Source organism: Ammospiza nelsoni, chromosome Z (assembly GCF_027579445.1).
Source record: "Ammospiza nelsoni isolate bAmmNel1 chromosome Z, bAmmNel1.pri, whole genome shotgun sequence".
Lineage (NCBI taxonomy): Eukaryota > Metazoa > Chordata > Aves > Passeriformes > Passerellidae > Ammospiza > Ammospiza nelsoni.
Window position 1 is genome coordinate 29,584,392 of NC_080669.1, and position 21,629 is coordinate 29,606,020.

Consider the following 21,629-nt stretch of genomic DNA (forward strand, 5'->3'; position numbering starts at 1 on the left):
ATTCACAAAACATAGGAACAGAAATATGAGTTGTGCACAGCTCTAGATATAGTATCTTCTGGGAACAGATTTTAACTAACAAAAAAAAAAGTCCAGAAGCCAGTCTTCCATCCTAATGCATCTTTAGATAAAATTACCAGCAGATAGCTTAGCACATCTGTAGCTTGAAGCTCCATTTGACTAATTGTTCTCATTTAAATGAGGACTACTTCTTTCAGCAGACTGTGAATTGCTTTTAAATCGAAGTATGGTCTAGTAAAACATGGGACAATATAGAAGGATTAAGTTTTTCCTGTTTTCTTGAAGCACCTATCATTATTTAATTTTTCTTTAAGCAAAGTTAATGTGTTATTTTTGTATTTTGCCTTCAACCAACTAGTGAAATTCATGAAAACTTTGCAAATTGACTCCAGGGCCTTGTTCTTCTTGACAAATACATTAGACTGTTAGAGTTAATAGGAGCTACATACAGTCATTAAGGTGAAATACACATCAGCTTATCTTCACCTTGACAGGGAGTTAGGGGAGTAAACACCCACGCTGAATTTTTGTATGTGACAGCTACTTTTCCTTAAAAAATCCCCAGCTTGTAATGCAATGTTCAAATATTTAAGAGTGTGGCTTACTTTCTAGACATCTATTCTGAGAATCCTGAGTACATACAGGGCTTTTTACTTGCTGTTTTCTAAAGCATTTTCACTTAATTTTTGTGGTATGAATCTCCACAGCACAGATAATCCACAATTTATCTTGTATGAAAGAACTGAAGGTTGACAGCCTTTTTTTCTTAGAGAAAGTGTATAAATATATATAACACATAAATAGAAGATGTAATTATGTGCTTTAAGAGAACTGGGTGGTCCTATTTTTTGTATACAGATTTTTTTCTGCGATGTAAATTCATTTTGCAATAGCCAATATTTAAAAAAAATAATTCCTCCTTTACTCAATCAAGATCTGATCTGGAAAACCAGTCTTTTAAAAATAATCAAAGATTCAACCTAAAATCCTCATAAAATACATACATGAATTAAAGATCATTCATTTTACACTGCCTTTTTACTTAGGTTAGTTTCAGCTGTGCTGTGTTCTTTTTAATAGTGACTGTAGCAAGGCAACCATGTCTGTGCTGCTGTTTAACTCACACCCAACTATAACTTACATTGCACATTTATCAGTAGTTGCAATATACTTACTTATGAACAGCTACCCCTACCAGGAGACGTTTTTGCTTTTCTTCCTGTACACCTTCCAGAAATGCTGTGAATCTGTCAAGTATTGATTTGTGTTTGTGACTATAAAGCATCTTTGAGCATGCATATCTTCAAAATAAATACAGCAGCTGGGGTTTCAGAATTGTTTTGCCCTTCACCTTTTTTATGGATCTGGAGCGTATTGAGCAGGGTGGAAAAAATCCCTGGCTGTAGCTGAGGAGAGAGGGATATAAAGACGTCTTTGTACTTGTGTTATTGCGAAGCTGTTCTGCGTCCAGGCTGCTGGCACCAGCGCGCCGTGCTCGGCCCACGACTCCCCAGGCTGCCAACGCAGCCAAGACTGGCTACGTGTCTGCACCCTCCAGGGGTTGTTCCTGCTGCCCTCTTTATTGTGCTCCTTACAGAAGCCCTGCCTCTGCTGCAAACACAGCTCAGACAAACTTTTACGCATAAGGAAGCCTGTCACAGTTGCTGTGCGCAGTGTACACACAGTTGTTATCAAACGGAAAAAATATCTGATGACTTTGTTTATTCATTTGATTATACACTGTGAAAAGTATTTTGGGGCAGCTGCAAATCTGTGTCCGTGCAAGCTACTATCTATATATTCAGATGTTTATTTTCTAATATCAAAAGCAAGTTCAGGCATGCTACTTGAGTTTTCTGAATGTTATTTACTGTGTTCTATGAAATGACCAATAGATATTAAACAAAGAGTAGAAATCACTATCATTCTACAAATAATAAAACACATTTTTGTGTTTTTATGGTTCAAAATGCAAGTTCTAGAACATTCTGAAAGAACATGTGAGAAAATGGATCAATATACATTTTTTAAGTAATAAAATGAGGAATAATTTTTTTAGAAATTTCATTTTATTTCATAAATTCACAAGAAACTTAACTTGAAAATTTTCTGTCTGCTATATTAATGCTAGAGGTAATTGCTACTGGGCAAATCAGGACAAGGTGATCCTTGTAGATATTTTGCCTATTGAAAAACAAAATTTCAGCCTTTTTGTTTGCAAAGTAAATATCTATTCCAGCACCAATCTTTAAATCCTATTTTTATCAGTTTCAGAGAATGTAGCCTCATGAAACTCTGCAGTAGAGTCATTCTGTAGGTTCACAAATATGAATAAGGGTATCACCATGTGATCAGAGGTCAGAACCAGATGGCTGGATTTATCTTTTTCCTTTTACAAAAATAAGCTTTTACAAAACAAAGAATTTGACCACATATAAAGAGTCCAAAATTATGCTCTGAAATTAAGATCTGCAACATATGTCTATTTCTCTTTCAGTTTTTGAGAAGGAAAATGATGCATAAATAGATTTACAGAAACTGCGCTCATGTATTTTACATCACAAATTTCAAGTGGTTATACCTGAGCATAGGTTTTGGACAAACTACTGCTAATTTTGCACAGGTTTGCCAATGGTGTATATATATATGCAGTCATAATGAAGATCTTTTGTGTTTTAGAAAAAAACCCCTGTTTTACTTAATTTGTGCATCTTTTCTGAGCAGACAAAATAGAGAATCCTGATACTCTGGGACCTCTCTTAAACAAAATAAGGACTATAACCATTCCCATTCAGTCTACCAAATATGTAGAACTGTTTTACACAGGTCTATGAAGAATATGTAGTAATTTTGCATCCTACTTCCACAGAATTTACCAATGAAGTAACCAGTTCAGGTGGCATTTCCTTCATGGCCAAACCTTATTAATATATATCTTAATCTTTAAATATTTTTGATACATATTCCATTAAAAAAATGATGTTTTATTAGCACCTAATCATCTTGATAGTGTGTTTCCTTCTATCCATATACTTTGCCTTGTAATGACTCCACTAAACCATTTAAATGTTTCTCAGACTCTTAACAGGGCTTTAAGTATTCAAAAGGGTCTATAATTATCCTTTAAAGGACCTTCATTACTTTCATGGTGATGAATGTTTAGGTCTGAGAGATCTCTTTATCTCAGCAGGGTTTTTGTTTTCTTAAAATCACCTTAGATGTCTTTTTTGGAGGTACTTTAACACTATGTATCTCTTGCCACCATAGTGGCTGCTTACCTCCGTATTTCATGGTTAGTTATATTTATGTTCTGTATTCTATATTACATAAATTTCTGAAGCAGAGTAGAAACTGTATCTTATAATGGTAAATTCATTACCAAATCCAGCAGGGGCAGGATAGAGGACAAGGAGGTAGAAGAGATAAAGAGAAAGCTAGTAGTGAAGCAAGAATTTAAACAAGAAGAAACGCAAAAGTCAGAGAATATGAATAAAGGGAAAACTACAAGGAATGCTCTAGACTGTAAGATCTGTTTTTAGATAAGTGAAAGAGGTTAGGAGATTTCTATACAATAAATTAGCTTATTCTTTGTAATCAGCATAAAAGTAACATTGCTACGTTACGTGTTTTGTTTCGGGATTTTGGTTGGTGGCTTTTTGTTTGTCTTTGTTTTGCTTTCTGCATCCTGTTGTTCAACTTCTCTTTTCCAGACTCAGAGTCACAAGCTAGCAGTTTGTAAGAGTCTGTAAGTCTAAGAGACTGGAAAGTCAGAAAAGAAAACCAAGCAAGCTACGGCTTTGGCCCCTGCAAGTTTTGATTGCTTCAGAACTTCAATCAAAATGCCTGGTTAATGTATTTTACAATTCCTCCTCTTCTGCTGCTCTTCCCATTTTCACTCAGGAACAATTTATTAGAAGAACAACTTCTGTAAAGAAATGAAGTGTCAATTTTGACTGCCAATATGAGAAAACTGAGAATATAAGTAAAGGGTCTTTAAGTAAGTGCCCCTTACTGTTTCAGTTATGAAAACATACTTGCAGGAGACGTAGGAATTGCAGGAATATTGCCTGTATCTCAGACTCTTTTCCCAATAGGCACCCATTCAGCAGGCTATTATTCTGTGGCACAAAGTTGTATGGGAGATGAAGGCAATGGCTGAAACTCAAGGGTTAGACTCTAGATCATATCAAGTATGTGGAGCTCCTTGAAGATAAAAGCAAAAAAAATCAGCGTATGTAATAAAAAGCATTGTATCAGGAAGCATTTAAGGCCCAGAAACCAATTTCTTCTTTCCTTCCTCCAATTAATGTCTCATTTCTGTCATAGTCAAATGGACATATTTATATATCATTTGGCTCTTTTGTATGTGACATTTCCACTAATGCAGGTTTGCAATTAGAAGCAGAGTAGGTTGCTTTCACTGTCTTCTTTTATTTTTTTAAATCATAAATATAATATTAATTTTTATGTTAAACAGCATGAATTTGGGGTAGCACTAGAGGACCTTCAAAAGTTACCTTTCAACTCAAACTATTCTGAGCTGAATATTCTATGTCTATAGCCTATGTTCACTACTTCTATTAAATATATGTACCAGTCACTGGTACAAGAAAACAGTGGAAGTCTAGCTAGAATGCATTTCTTCCTGATGAATCATGCTGGATAGTGGATTTTGGTATCTACTAATAATAATAGAACCTTACTCTTGATGTTAAATGAAATGGTGTCAAGTCAGTGGTGTTTGTTTTTGTTTTGTTTCATTGCTTTTTCCTGAAAATTCCAACTTCTCTTCCAAGTCTCAGAATTATTTTCACAAGACTTAGAAACTGGGTCAATTAATGATGTAGGTGCCAACAAAGCAGTACATTCTGTGCCTGATTTTAAGCATTTGTCTTCCAAATGGCCACACAGAACACATGAAGTCTGAAAAAACCAAAAAAGTGCAAACTGTTAACTAAAAAACACTAAACATGGCTTTTATTGTTTGTTTGTTTTAATTTGAAAGTCTGTATTTATATGCTGTAGGTGCACAAATCAAATTGTTTAAGAAAGACAATCTGTTTGTCAAACCTAGCTAGATCACAAAATCTGTTTAATTTTATCTCTTTCTTCCAGAGATTTTTGTCTTTATAAAAAAAATTAAAAATCCCATCTCTGGTATTTCTTCTGATATGGTATGATGCCATGGCCACCAATCTTTCATAGAACTATTGTTCTAGGGAACAAAAAACTTTTCCCTGTCATTTTTCACTTAACAGGGTACCAATTTGAACTGCAGAATACTATCTTCTAACATCATAGGATTATGCCTTAACTGTAATGCTATCTCAAAGGCAGAAAACTGAGCATACCTTCATTGACACCATCAAAAAAAGAGGATAAACTGGAAGAAAAACTGTGTGAAAAAGAGGATAAACTGGAAGAAAACAAAGACTGCATAGGACTTTCAAAATCAAGGTATAAGATGTTTGTTGTGGAGCCTGAATATCACATTAAGAACTCCTTTGTAAAGTTAGAAGCAGAAATCTCTGGGAAGGTGAAGAATGTGTGAAACTGTAATTCCACAGTTTAAGCAAAGAGTTAAACACAGATCGCTGGCCAGACCATTCTCTCATTGTTGGGCAATCGTACAAAAACAGATGCCTCACTTTTACAGCATCTGTTTTCTGAATCACTGCAGGTTGTATTCCAAAACTAGGAAAGTCCACACCTAAGCTGGAGTAGAAGGCATAAACATTGTACAGAACAGACCAGGCACTGCCAGTGGTGGATGGCTCTTACACAAAGATCTTTATCCTGCAGCATTTAAATGACCACTTCCAGCAGTGAGTGACCATTTGTTTATAAATTTATGCTCACAATTTCTCCATACAGTCAGGATATGCTTTTATTAATTCAGTGTGTCATTTTCTGGGCATTATTTGCTGCCTTCAGTTTGTGAATATTCTTCTACAGAGGGCTATGCACATTTGAATTAATGATGACAGGATGATTCAGAAATATAAGCGGCTGTGCAAAACTTTCCTTATCTCTGGAAATGAGGCTTCTAAACACTTGGTTACAATTTTGTTCCACAAATTTTCATCCACCACAAAGCTGTTTTAGTTACCTTTTTTCTGTACCTCAATTAGTACTAAGGGATAGTGTCATTTAGATAGTTGCTGGAGATTAAACAAAGTCAGTCAGAAAATAAAAAACATGTTATAGAGAAAACAGGTCCTTATAAAAAAATAAGGTCTTTTTTGTTGTTTTTTTTTTTTTTTTTTTTTTTTTTTTAATTTAAGACTAAGGAAGTGTAGCTAGAATTCTTCAATACTGTTAATTTGTTTAATTTATTAGAATATTAGGCATTCTGAAAGTGTTAAACTGGGGAAACAGTGTATTTTGTCACCTAAAGATTACTGTCACAATAATGTCACTCTTCTGTGAAGGGATAATCACACTTTATACATTGTGATACTATTGTAATATTGGTTTTTGCTCCAAGAGTACAATAACTGCTCTGGAATAAGAAATTAAACTATTGAGAAATGTTTTTTAAGTTGATTGGGACATTCTCATCGTCACATTATTATATTCATGCATACATCTTAGCAGCAGTTAGGATAGTATTGCCAGTACTGAACCATAATCACAAAAATCCTGATGAAATCTCCCGAGTTGGGGCTCTCTTTAAATCCACTGTAGCCTGTGCTCCTGTGCTGTACAGGTGTGCAGCAGCTATTAACACTGGTACAAAACAAAGAGAAATTTTCACCTTTGAGTTTCATGAACTTCCACAGAGAAGCACTGACACATGGAAAACTTGCTTCCAAGCTTTGAGTTTTCCTACTAGGTACAAAATTTTTGGTTTCCTTTGGATGACTTCTACAAAATCTGTTTCAGCTTCTCCTTGCTCCAAATGCCTTTCTCATACACCTCATTGTAGCTTGGTCCTTAACCTTTTGCAATTTATTGTGGACATTTATCCCTTCCCCACTTCTCATTATATCCAGCCTGTGTTGGAGAACAGGTTTTGCATACACTAATCTCAGACATTTCTAGCTCTGAACTCATTGCACAGGGTAATCTCATCCATCAGGTCTCTCACAGCTTTTGGAAAATTAAAATTTCTAAAGCCTCTACAGACTCAAATTTGATACAGAGAATCAGCTAGAACAAGAGAAGTTTCTTTGGCTGTGGATGTCTGTGGATAACAGAAACTCAAGATAAAAGAAACTGTTTTATAAAACTGATAATACAAAACCCTTGCTCACAAATTTGACAATTCTCAAATCAGAGGAGTTATCCTAACAGATTTAAATTCAAGAAAGAGAGGGGAATGGTGCCATATAGTTCTTTCGGACATTTCCGTTGTGCATGTTTCTAACATGATTCTTATATTCTGGCAACGGTTGTTTCTAGAAAAAGACATGTTGGTTACATTAGACATCATGATACAAGTATCGACTTGGATCATATTTAATTTGTGACATTTCATTTTTTAAATTTTCCTTTTTTATTCATATCTCACATAATGCCTGCATGTTTTATTCCAAGATACTAATAACAATTGTGCTTTCTATACAGATTGAGTATACAGAAAATGCTAGTAAAAAAGTAAAACAGACCATGCGACAGAGGAGACAATTTTTTAAAAATGGTGCTAGTCTTGTTGCTCAGTAATCCCTCAACAAAGGTAAGCAGCTCTTTTTCACACTGGTAACCTGTCCTGAGTGAATCTCCCAAGGATCAAAACTGAGACCAAAGATTTTTAATAACTTACTAGGAGATCTGGAACATGGGATCAAGTGTGGGGATAAAATTTTGGGGCTGCTATAAAATTGGGTAGGTAAGTGAACATTTCAGCACCTGCAGGGACACCTGGATTGGCTGAAAGAGGGGGCTAACAAGAACCTTATGAAGTGCAACAAGGACAAGTGTAGCTGGGAAAATACAATCCAGAAGCGCAGCACAGGCTGGGATCTATCCAGCTGGGCAGCAGCTCTGTGGAAAGGGACCCGAGTGACCTGGCCAACAACAAGCTCAGTACAAGTGAAGAGTGGGCTGCTGTGGCAAAGAATGCCAGTGGGATGCTGGTCTGCATCAGCACCACAGAAAAGATATTGCCATGCTCTACTCAGTACTTGTCGCCATACCTGAAATCTTGTTTTCAATTTTGATCTCTGCTATACAAAAGAGATATGGCTGGAGAGATTCCAGGCAAAGGTCACAAAGCTGATTAAAAGACTGGGAAACCTGCCATGTGAGGAAAGACTGGATTTGTTCAGCTTTCAAAAAAGAAGATTCAGGGGAAACCTTATCACTGTGTTCCATTATTTAAAAGGGTGGTTACTAAGAAGATAGAGAATCATTTTCTTACAAGAAATCCCATGGAAAAATCAAAGTTAGTGAATATTTCAGCACATGCAGGGACACCTGGATAGGCTGAAAGAGTGGCCTAACAAGAACCTTATTAAGTTCAACAGGACAAGTATAGGGTCTTGCACCTCGGAAAATACAATCCAAGGTACAAGTTGAACCTGGAAAGATTCTGATTAGAAAGAAGAGGAAAATATTTTACAATGAGAACACCAATATTGGACACTTTTGAGATTCAGCTGGACAGGGTGTTGGGCCATGTAGTCTATATTGTGCTTTTTCCGGAAAGGCTGGAGCAGACGATCCTCAAGCTCCCCTCCCACCAGGTATTTTGGTATTCTATAAATCTAGAATACTATCTAGATTCCTTTTCCATCTCAATTACTTACCAGCCTTCCTTCCCCTAGAAGCTTGTACTCTGCTTCTACAGTAGAAAGTAAGAACAACATATTACAACCACTATTTTTCTGTGTCACCAGCCAGCCTCTCCTTGAAGAATGGAGCCCCCTGTGAATCTGAATGACCAGCCCTTAAAGTTCACTGACACAAGATGGGTCATTGCTGTTGTGTTTAAAATACTTGAAAAGATTCTAGGTGGGACTTAAATTAAAATGAGAGGCCATCATTACCACTTGCTAATTCCTTCCTTTACTTCTTAAGATACAATTGCTATAATAATTATTTTAACTAAAATCTACATCAGCTTTTCTGTACTTAGCTTTTGATTTTAATGATGTTTTAGCAGATTCAACTGTTTGATTCCTAAAGCAGAAATTGAATTTGTTGGCTCTAACCACTATCAACTTGTTGCTTATTAACAACCTAGGGGAGCTCTTGGCAAAAACCACCATGAAAATGATGTAATTTCCTTCAGTCATATCATCTCAGTCTAGAGCAAGTCTACTTCTGGAAGTCAATTAATTACATGCACTTTTATATGTAAAAACGAATAGGGCTTGCTATGGTATCCTCAAAATTAAGAAAACTGAACATAAAATATCATTTGTGGCTACCTAAGGTGTAAGTTTGCAAAGAGGTTGCTTCATGAGACACAAATTTTTATCCCAAATACTGTGTCCCATAAATATGAGGCAACCATAAAACAAAACCAAAACAATACAAATCTAGTTTACCACATAAAAGAATAATTTTTTAAAATTATGCATTATTAAATTTAATTATATTTGACATTTAAATGGCTTCACTATTGCATTATCCATGCACTTCATAATTAACAATATTTTCTTTTTATATACATTGCAGCCATGAGAAAATATCAGTTATCTATATATTTAAAAAGGGGAGGGAGATAGGTAAGGCATAAGGCCCAATTCCACAGCTGACAGAATAGGAAAGCTAATTAAAAAACCTGGAGCGTTACCCTGATGATTGTTTCAGCATTCTGCATACAGCAGGCACTTCCTAGAAGACAGACCAAATCCACGATGCTTGCTGGGAGTTCAGATGCATTCTCCTGATTCCTAGGTTGTAGTATCATGTTTGCTGGCTTGCTTTTTTTCTCATTTTTTACAGGCCAGGGAATCTTAAACTACCTTTTTTTAACAATAGAATAGCTTCAGAAAATGGAAAATACTGCCTTCTACCATTGAAAATCTATCCTTGGAGAAGCTGAGAGACATGGCTTTCATTTCTTTTGAGGCTGCGTGGTGTTTGCCACTCCTGGCATTTGTGAGAGAGGAAAGTTAGAATGCCTGGGTGGTTTTGCCAGTAATGCATTAAATAATTAAACTCCTTGTATATTCACCAGACAGTGGCTATAAGTGCTCTGTGAAAGATGCAGCAGGGTGAATGCTGTAATTACGGAGGTCAGCCACGTTTCAGAAAAATGGCTTGCTGCTCAGCTCAGGAAGACAGATGTAGTTTGGTGATTAAAGGTGATATCAAGACTAGTAGGTGGCTCTGCAATTTGGGATGGAACACCTAGCTCATAAGTCTTTGCTACCTTTCTTTTGATCTTGCCTTAAATGGCTCAGACTTATTCAGAAAAGCTGGGCCAACAAAGAATACTCAATAACCTGAATTAGATTAGCATCAAAATTATTGGCTTATGCTTCCTCTGTTATTGAAGCTGACTGAAATTTTCAAGTTAACCAAATTCCAAAGGCTGAGAAATCACATATAAAGCAATGCCAAGATGAACTTAGTTATTTTCAATTAGTCAAAACACCAAGAATGTATCAACTCCTTGATATCCTAGACCAATAATAATTAAATGTCATATGTGGTAACAGAAATAAAATCATAGGCACCTGTTCTGAAGATGTTAATCTAGGTATAAAAGGCTATGCTTTTTATTATTCCTCTGCTTTGAGTCTGTTTTCTACTTTAGTAAAACTCCCATTGATAGCTTTGTGACTGAGACTGGAACACGAGAAATATAGTCCTGTGCAAAGACATAAGAGAGAGAGTTTTGTATTGTTTTTGTTGTTTGCTAGTATTCTAAAGTTCTGGAAAGTAAACTAAATGAAGTAAAAATGAATACATTCTTGAAATATATGATTTCGTTGGAAATTTTGAAACCAGATCCATAAAAGGTGTTATTTGTCATCAACTAACTCTTTTCTACCTACATATTAAATGCAAAGAGTAAGCGTTATTCAGATGAAGTCATAAATCAGTTAAATCTCATTACTCGGTCCTCAATATAAAGTCCCAGGTTTTAACTATCCCTGTTTCCCATATAGGTTATATAAGAAATAAATAGCTTATCATCATTTGCATTCAGAATGTGCATGATGAAGTTACATTTTAAAAGACAGTGAAGCCAGTTGAATATGTAATTTGTTTCTTCCCTATTATTAAAACATGAAATAGCAAAAGAAGACAACAACTATAAAACATATTGAACATGACATATATGAGATTAATGTCTGATCATGTACACCATACAAATGAATAAGCAGATTTGTCAGTATACAACATTGTGACTTTTTTAAACAAGGACTTTATAAAAGCAAAAAGCCCTATTATAATCTCTGTCTCAGATTTTCCACATAGTGACTTGTATTACAATGACTATGCATTTAAAGTTTTTAAAGATTTTTCAGAAGAAAGGAAAGAAGTTTTGAGGTGAAGAAAGTTCATAGCAGCAGTATAGATGACTTTCAGTGATAGTTTTGAGGTGAAGAAAGTTTGTAATCAGCAGTATAGATAATTTTCAGGGATACAGTGTTGCTCTTACTGGATATAAGAAAACGGGACTGGGAATTAAAGAGCGTATAGAACCTCTTTCTGTTAATTTTCATTAAAATTTGCGAGTTTCTGTGCAAAGCAGCAACGGATATGTTCTGTAGAAGCTCTAGTGATGTCAAATTAGAAGTAAATAGGAGTAAACCTAAAAGTCCTTATTTTTTTCCTGTGTCTCTCAGATTTTTTAATCTCAGAAATACACGTCCAGTCTTCGCCAATGTGTGCTTCTGCGATTATGATAAATAGAAACAAAACCGTACCTGATTGTTTTGGCTGACTCTAACCAATTTTATAAGTACCCTTGAATTTCTCTCCAGCATGACATAATTAATGTTTATGCTCGTCCGTCTGTCTGTTGCTTGCTTACTTTCTTCTACATTTCTGTAAAATCCGTGTGTTTCCTAACCCTGTTTAGTTTTTAACTGCACTAGCAGTATTGCTGATATCAACAGGGGCACACAAAGCTCAATCAAGGTTATATTACAGACAAATTGTTCCCTTCTATGGGAAAAGTGCCGAGAAAGATCAATATTAAACCTTGGTTTGTGGAAAACCCAGGGCATTAGCTACTGTTTCAGGAGGGATAAATGGAAGAATAGAAGGCCTAAAGAACATAAGCTTCCCTGTAATTGCATCAAGTGTGAGGATCTGAAGGGGATCTTGATTCGTAATGCAAAGATACAGATGCTTAGCCTCTGCAGTACCCCTTTCAAGGCGTTCCTCCTCTTTGCAAGGTATACGGTTTAGTGGATGCTCTGCTGCTTTCAGGTTGAGTATTAGTTCTTGCTTCAAAACACACCAGTCTGGACTCAGTGTTGTTTTAAGCAAACTGCAGTGGCAGTATGGCAAGAGCAATTCATATATAAAGACAGGTGCTGCCTTCAGAATGAGTGTGCAGAGGCAGAGGGTAAGTATTGAGCACAAGAGCAAACAGGGCAATACCACATGAAAATACAGTTGTGCATTAAAACTACTAGGCACTTGCTTTTCTTGTTTGTTTGTTTTGTTTGTTTTTCCAGCCTTGGGTGAAAAGTCTTGCTGGCAGTAAGGATGCAGTAAAATCTGGGAAAATCAGAGGTGCCTCTGATTCATTTACATCTTGTTTGTCATGCCAGGACTTTGAGATGTTGTATCTCATGAGATTTCCCTAGAGATCAAACACAAAAAACATAATTCCCAAGGAATTCTCCTTCCCAGACAAGATGTGGTCTGGGTTCTTAATGCATTATTCAGCAAAAAAGGCAATGTAAACAAATGAGTGAATTTGTCCAGTCAAGTCTGTAATAATAAAAAGAAGCACAAAAATAAGTTTTTTTTTCTTTTTGGTTATATAAAAGAGCATCAGAGAAGACAATTGCTCATTTTACATTCAGAATGAAACTGCATTTGCAAGAGCTTGATTGCTTGCTGATACGGATGGGGAGAACAACTCATGTGGTTGCTAATCTTTCTGTCACTGCTCATATCCCAAATGTCTCTCCCTCTCAGTGTCTGTTTCATAATGAAATAAAGAAAGACTACTTACCTGAAGCACACCTCCAAAGCAATCTTACACCTTGAAGAGATAATGATCATATTTAACAGTGAGGCACTGGTACTAAGAGTTGCTCATGGTATCATGTGATGTTTATATTACTAATATATATACATATATGCAAAATATTCAGGCTGGATACTTTGCATATAATCCCAATAGGCATATAAAAAAGGAAAGGGAAATAAGAACATATAAAATTATTTTCCCCTTTCTGATGTCTGCAAAATAATATCTAAAACAGGGAGAAAAAAAAGGAATTAAATAATTTCCCTTCAGAGAATTGTATGTGTATGTTTCAATGCATTGAACAATGTCAACAACTGTTAACCTACAGTATGTAGAGTCTGACCCTGGTTTGTAAAATACAGCCCAGATCAATGAAACATTGGCTATTTGCAGCTTACTCTCAGTGCTGACAATGCAGGTGAGACCTACCCATTCAATTCAGAGATAGTCACATTTTTGAAAGAGCTGAGTCCCATATTTTTTGATCTTCTTCAACTTGCAGAAACCTGTTTACTAACTTTCTTCTTTTGTATTATCTCTCTGTTACACATTGCTTCAACAAAGCACCAGATTAGTATCCTAATTCTGCTGTCAAATGAACAATTTCACACAAATTAAGATAGGGAAGACATATTATATGCCTTTTTTTCCTAACATGGTGGAAATAAGGCTTGCATAAGTTACATCTTCTGTTGCACGACAACTGAACACTTGACTGCTTTCCACAAAATTGATGGATTTTACACATGAAATAATTACATATAACTAAAGCCTTGTAGCAATGATTTTGGTACAGTCAAAAAAAATTACATAAACAACTTCTTCATGTTTACCTTCCTAATATTCTTCTTCAAGGAGAGTATATTCCTACCTCAAGGAGACTTGTAATTTGCATAGAGAAATAAACCCAGGCTCATTATAGAATCATAGTTTCATGACTCTTGCCTTCTTGGCACTGAAATCCAGGCTTGATACAGGAAGAAATACAGAAAATATCTCAAACAGAGAAATACAGAGCTGAGCTTCACTTTTCATACGTCAGGTAGACAGACATATTGGAGCTCCAGGCTGGATGCTTTGTAGTCTCATTTACACCTGTGTTTGTAGCTGTATTCTTGGGCATGAAGATAGCAAACAACTTCACAGCAAGCTGCTTCACCTGACTTTAAGGTTCTTGAAATCTCCAGATTTCAGCCAGGTAAATAAGCTCCCTATGTGATGCCCAGGGTATGCTAGTTGTGAATGAGAATTATACCAAGACAAACACTCACTGAGAAATGATGGAAGTTAGTCTTCATAAAGCACTAAAGAAAATAATCTTAATTCCCTGTTTCTGTTGAAGGAAACTATATAAAATAGAAGCCACAGCACAGAGTCTTCTTCAAGATTTACTTGACTCCTTTGGCGAAGGAAGCAAATGTTATACCAATATTTGAAAAGATTTGAAGAACATCTGGGAGTTTGCATCCCAATCCAAGGCATGGATCTTGAGTTCTTGAAGATTTTTAAATTCGTATTTCATAACACTGGTACACAGCATGGGACTGGGAATCTCTGGTTACCTTGTTCATTTCTGCTCAGACCCCTTTGGCTCTCACTCCATTCCCAGCTTCCCAGCTCAGAAACATTCCTTTTGCGAGTTACAATTGATCTCTTCTTTTTTTTTTTTTTCCTGTGGCTCAAGCTAAACTTATATTCATCTCACAGTTGGCTGATTCTCCTAGGATCTTCTGCTTCCAACTAAAGAACTAACTTACAACTGGCGTCATCAATATTAGCCTCGGATAATGCACATTCTTGCATATTTTACCATTGCATAGCCTCTGACTTTTCTTTGGGAAGGTCATCTGTGTGACACCTTTCCTACACTGAGTGCATTTTCCTAAAAATCTCCCAAACTGTACGCCCCACAAGCCTGTTCCTGCTTTTTTCACTGTAGCCATATGAATGAATACATTAAGCAAGGCTTATACATAAATGACACTTTTTTCACCTTTCTTTACTGCCTTTCCTTCTGATTCATTGCACACATGCTTTGCTATCCTCCATCTTTTTTACATTATCAAAGAAACATCATAACAGTATCATACTCATATGCATCCAGTGTCAAAAATTTATACTCTTCCTTTAGGAAGGAATCAGATATCAAAGAGAACTATGAGCTTTGTATACTATGATCTGCCTTTGATAAATCCATATTATATTTTATGCCTTCACTGTGCCTTTCTGAACTCCATGCCTTTAAATATTCTATCCTTCAAGACATGGTTTAATTAGGTAACAAAAATCACCAAAGTACCTTAGCATCAAGTCCTCAATACTGTTTACTTGCTTCCTTTTGTTATTCACACATTTATTTCTACAAATGACTGTGAATAACATCCTTTTAAAAAATATCCATGCCACATGCGAGATGTTAAAAATACTTACTAAACACTGTTGTTTTTTATTATTGTTGTTGTTATTGTTATTACTGTTGCTACTAAAACTCTTTTTATTGTCACTATTAAATATTTAGAAAAATATTTGAGGCCAATTTTGTTTAATACCTTCATCAATGACCTCGAGAGGGGAAAGGAATGCATCCTTTGTAAGTTTGCAGGTGATAGCAAGTTGAACAGGAGTCTTGATCTGCTGGAGTGTGGGAATGCCCTGCAGAGGACGCAGACAGGCTGGATCAATGGAATGAAGACAACAGCATGAGGTTCAGCAAGGTGAAGTGATGTGTCTTGCACTTGGATCACAACAAACCCAGGCATTGCTGCTGGCTGAGGCAGAGTGGCTGGAAAGCTGCCTGGCAGAAAAGGGCCTGGGGGTGCTGCTCAACAGTGACTGAACGTGAGCCAGCTGTGCCCAGGTGGCCAAGAAGGCCAATGGCATCCTGGCCTGGCAGCAATAGTGTGGCCAGCAGGACCAGGGCAGTGATTGTCCCTCTGTACTCAGCACTGGTGAGGCCACACCTCGAATTCTGTGTTCAGTTCTGGGCCCCTCGATTCAACAAGACATTGAGGGGCTGGAGCACGTTCAGAGAAGGGCAGTGCAGCTGGTGAAGGGTCTGGAGCATCCTGTGAAAAGCTGCTGAGGGAGCTGGGGTTGTTTGGCATGGAGAGAAGGAGGCTCAGGGGAGACCTTACCACTCCCTACAGCTGCCTGAAAGGAGGGTGCAGCCAGGTAGGGGTCAGCCTCTTTCCCAGGCAACCAGCGACAGGAAAGAAGGAAATGGCCTCAAATTGTGTCAGGGGAATTTAGATTGGATATTAGAAATAATTTTTTGACTGAAAGAGTAGTCAGTGTAACAGACTTTGTAGCAAATGATGGAGCGACCATATCTGAAAGAATTTAGGGGGCATGTGGATGCGACACTTGTAAACATAATTTAATAGCATAGATGTCAGTACTGAGGTAATTGGACACGATCATCTTAGAGGTCTTTTTGTACCTTAAAGATTCTATGATTGTGTATATAAGTTCATTTTCCAGTACCCTGTATTTATTTCCCGTTTTGGGAGGCACAATACACAGGGTGTTTATGACAGAAATAATAAAATTCTTGACTGTGAAATGAGAAGAGCTAAGAAGAAGCATTTTCACAATCGCGGAAAAAAAGCTGTCCCCAGGATTTTCATGGCACCCTTTCTTGTGAAAAACCTGAATGGTCAGATAGTAGCAGCAAAAGAACTCGCTGTGTAGCCACGTATCTTGTTACAACCTTCAAACACAGATTCACAACAGTGCTAAAGGCATGAATCCTTCTGAAGGTGCATGGAGCCATGTCTGCCCTGGTTTGTGTTCTGTGTCTCATCTGAGAAAATAAAAAGGTTTTAAATCCTTAATGAAGTCATTAGTGTAGGTGCAATAAGTGTAGCTGCAGTAGGCAGTAAAATGAGCCATACACAGACGGCTTTCATCCCCTCCCCTTTTAACAAATACAGCCTAAAAGGAAATTTGTAGCTTTGCAATAAGACAAAATGTGCTATGCTGGCACTACTGGAAAATAACAAACCAAACAAAAACCACAAAACTAAAACATTGTTAAGACTAGTAGTTTTGCTACCCCGATTTCAATTTTTACTCTATGTCATACCTACTATAAAGAGATCTATGATTAAAATAATACATGTAGCAATATAAGGTGCATATGAGAATGATTTTTTCTTTAAAAATGGCTTAAAAACATTGCAAATATCACTTACAGTGTACCTGGCATTATGTGGTTCTGTTCATTTATTTTTGATTTATATTTGTCTTTGAGCATTTCTGCTGTCTGCAGTCTCTGCAGACAATTACAGCAGGTTTTTTTTTTTTTTTTTTTTTTTTTTTTTCTGCAGGGTTAGGAATAGTACTGAGCAGATTTTACGTGATTATGAAAGAATTCGATTGCATTAAAAAGACACATTCTCCAGCTGCATGATACGACTGGGTGCTGTGAAGAGAAACCTGCAATGCCAAGGCAACTGCAGCAGGTGGCACCAGAAGGAGGGTTAACCAAGGCCATGACGCAGACGAGGGCACCGAGGAAACCAAATAGGAAAAGATGAACATAAACGTTTAAAATTTTAATCTTTATTTCTGGCCTCCTGAAATAAAGTTGCAGTGTCACTGTTAGTTGGATAGTAAATGTGAGCTTGATGGAGCTGAATTAGTGAAGGGTGAGGTGAAGAAGGTAGTAAGTGAATAGCTAATTTCTGATTTGGTTGATGTCTTTGAATGAGGAATTTACTAGGAAGGAATAAAACAAGTATTCTCAGTTAGCCAGTATGGACGCTGCTGAATTTTCATACTTTTATTATTGTGCTTTGCAAGCAAATTATTATTTTGTTGTTATTAAATAATGTGTATTGTATAACTGTGATACACTTAAAACAATTGTACTGTTGTGAAGTGGATTTCGTACCAGAAACAGAAGGTGCTTATAACCATCCTTTTTAAAATTGGTTTACAATTAATAAGCAGATCACAATAATATCAGGACAATGGTTAACATGAATTTAAAAGTGTTTCTTCTTTATAGACAAAAAGTCACAGTGTAAATAATTTCAAGAGGAATTATTTCTGTTAGTTTTTGTCTGCTAGAAAAGGACTTCACTACAAGGTCCTTCATCTGTAAATGAAGGCTGGCAATACCCAGGTCAACTAATTAAAGTTTTGAACAACTAAACTTTGCAGATGCTTTATCTGCAAGGATTAATTTGTAACAAGACACAGTTCTTCTGGGGAACTTGCAGTCTTTCTAAAGAATACATATATGAAGATCAACTGGAAAGATTCTCTATCAAATCAAGTGTTCATAATGCTGCATTTCAAAAGCAAATAAAATGAGTAAAGTTTTTGGTGTTTAGGGGAAATTTCAAAAGTACGTTATGAGAAGAAAAACAAAACATTCGAAGAGTGGGGGAAGTTTTTAAAATACAATAGGAAAAGAGGCTTGTAAGAAACAGAAAGACTTGTCTGAATTCCACAAAGAGGATCTCAGAATTTAGTGAAAAATCTGGACACTGTATGGAAGAGAAATGGCAAACGAGATGCTGGTATACAGAGATAAGATTATGTGAGCAGAAATATTTCACGGATGCAGGAGAAAGATATGATGCAGAAGCAAAGAGGAGGTTGCGATATTCTGTGTGAGTCACGCTATGCTATTTTATGCACTTTACCAGTGCCAGATACCATAGATTCATCCCTATGAATAAATAGATTATTATCTTGATATTCCAGATACATATTGTATAGACTTCTGTAATTCTATCTGTACATGTTTTGGCATACCATTTTATTCTAAGACTGCTTTTTCCATAATTATAAAAGTATATTATATCAATTTGTATATTTGCATTCAATTCAGTCAAAAAAAAAAAAAAAGTGGAAAATTCTATGACCTTTGTCTGTTACATGTTCCATTTTGGTGACTGTAAGCTATTTTATAAGACAAATATTTACCCACAATGGCATTGGCCTTTTTACTGAATTTGCATTACATTACCAGAATAATAATTCTTTCTGATTCAAAGCCCTGGGGAACTTAGAGCTAATCCTAAAGAACATCATTACATTGAAAGTCCTTGCCAAGATTTTATGTGATATTTGTCCTATTTTTAAGCATGAAATTTTGTCTAGCTGCAGAGTCAAGGACCATCTCATGGGATATTTTTTAGAGATGGGATGTTGCACATGGAACATTTTTATGCTCATATTAATTTAGTTAGAAGGTCAATATTAACTCAAGGAACTATATAGCAAAGAAATCCAGCTTCTGGACAGTGACTCTATGGTTGTACTAAACTCTGGAAACAGAATGTAGAATTTAAAGGTTGATTTAGGAGAGCTGGAAGGCAGCTTATGATTCACATAATCTTTAATACAGTTTCTTCATGCATTTTTGTTCAAATAAAAGTTGACATGGAGAAATGGAAGGCCAGCTGCGTAACAGATTATTAACTTCAAGATTATTAACTTGAAACTTTCTACCCAATTTAGAAATAGGCCTCTTTGTCTCAATCATGCTGATGTTTAAAAGGATATAAAAAAACCTGCCTCTCAAGTTTTTTATTTCAGTTGTTTTGGCTGAACTGAAATACAATTTTGTAACACCTAACACAGGTTGGCTTTGGTAGCATGAAACCAGAACCCATTTTACTCTTACTTCTGTAGATGAATAAGAGTATCCTTCAAGGAGTGAGGAAACTGATTTGAATAATGAAAAATTTGAAATGAAAAATTCAGATTCTATGGGAGCTTAATTCATGTTTTGTTTCTATCCCACAGTTATTCTTGACACCGAACAGTTCTACATAGAAATTTGCTGAAAATTCTCTGCAACATGGAAGAGAGAGCAGTCAGCAACATTGTACCTAGGGTCTAACCCACACACATCAGTATCACTTAGGATGAAAAATCCCGTTGGTATATATGAACTGCTAGATAGCTCACATGAAGTAGGAAGACGAAGTTTAGACCACTGGGCTGAATATAAAAATGCTAAGTCTGCTCTTTATATATCTCAGAGTCACAAGGCATGCAGTTTTGTATTGTCATAGTAATTTCTGCAAAAACATGGACAGTTCATACAGCTTAATCACTGCAGAAGCAGCGGGGATGGGGCCATTGATGTGGTCCTTTAATGCAGCTTTTACCCTCACTAATGTCATGAGTTTGCTAATACGCAGTTATTACACAGTTATTACACAGTTTCTCATACTTGAGAAAAAGCGTCGCTAGAGTTAGCATATACAGTAACTCAGCCTGTTTTGCAAAAAACCCACAAACAAACAAACAAACAGAAAACCAAACAAAACCACAAACCAAAACCATACACTTTTAAAATATAGTTTGAATACAATTACTTAAAATTTCTCTGAAGCTCTTTCTCAAATGAAGCTATTTCCCAAACACAAGCAATAGGAGGGTTTAAAGACAGCTTTGTGAAAGGATAGGAAGCAAAATGCTCTATGTGCTATGTAGGGCCCAAAGTATTTTGGGAAAGATATGTTTAGGTGTTTACTCTTAGGAGTTGAGAATGTAATTCTTTAATGCCAGCATTAATAGCGATAAAGCCCGCCAGGGACAGTGGTGGTGCCTTTTCCTGAGGGACAGTCAATCACTCACTCCTCAAATAAAGGCAGGCTGCTCATTTTACTCGCAGGCTTCGGCTCTCTCCTACAGGCAAATCGCTTTCCTTTAAGAGAGCAAAACTCGCAACGCTTTTGCAGCTGAAAGTGTAAAAAAAAAAAAAAAAAAAAAAAAAAAAAGGAAGACAGATTGCTACGCCGGGAGAGGCTGAGCGGCGGGCAGAGCGGCGGTGCCCAGGCGCAGGGCAGGGCGGGCTCCAGCGGGCCGCCCAGCGCCGCCCCCGGGGCCGCTCGGTGCCGCCCGCCGCCGCCGCCGCCGCCAGGGGTGTCCGGCGCCGCCCCCGCGGGCTGCCGGCTGCAGCGGCGTGCCGAGCCGGCCCGAGCGCCCCGGTGCCGCTGTGCCGGCGGGGGCAGATCCTCGCTGCTGCGCCTCTGGGCTCGCTGCTGCGAGACTGGGAAGCAGATCCGGAGGTGTGCGTGCGTGTGCCAGGAGATGCGGAGCGCGTTTGGCTGAGGTGCCTGGCCCCTGGGAAGCTGCTCTGCGAGGAGAGGCGGAGAGAGGCGGTGGGAAGGAGGCAGGAGCAGAACAGAAGTACAGCACAGCTGTTTCCGAATACTCTGGTTCTTTTGCGTGCCTCAATGATTGTGAACATGGATTCTGTCACTGAAATCTTCTTGAAGCTGCTCTTTTTCCTGTGTGTTCACCGCCAGCACATGGCAGTGACAGGGAATAAATGTAAGTATTGCATATGATTTAAAACTCAATCCAGAGTGTGTTGAAAACTTCTGTGATTTTTTTTTTTTTTTTGCATTTGGAGTAAATATAATTTTTGAGATAAACATTTATGCTTTGAAATCACGACATCAAGCTTCCAGCCTGAAAATGTTCTAAAACTCTTCTTTAGATTTTTGTCATGAGTCTATGTACA

General features: G+C 37.0%; 1 protein-coding gene across 1 annotated transcript in view; it reads left to right on the forward strand.

Annotated features, from left to right (window-relative positions):
- Positions 1-21,270: 21,270 nt before the first annotated feature.
- The window catches only part of CNTNAP4 (contactin associated protein family member 4), a 208,017-nt gene continuing 207,658 nt past the window's right edge, over positions 21,271-21,629 (forward strand). The window contains exon 1 of the mRNA XM_059492753.1: positions 21,271-21,436. Coding sequence (XP_059348736.1) covers positions 21,340-21,436 — 97 coding nt within the window. The 5' untranslated portion in view covers positions 21,271-21,339. The remainder of the gene's footprint in view (positions 21,437-21,629) is intronic.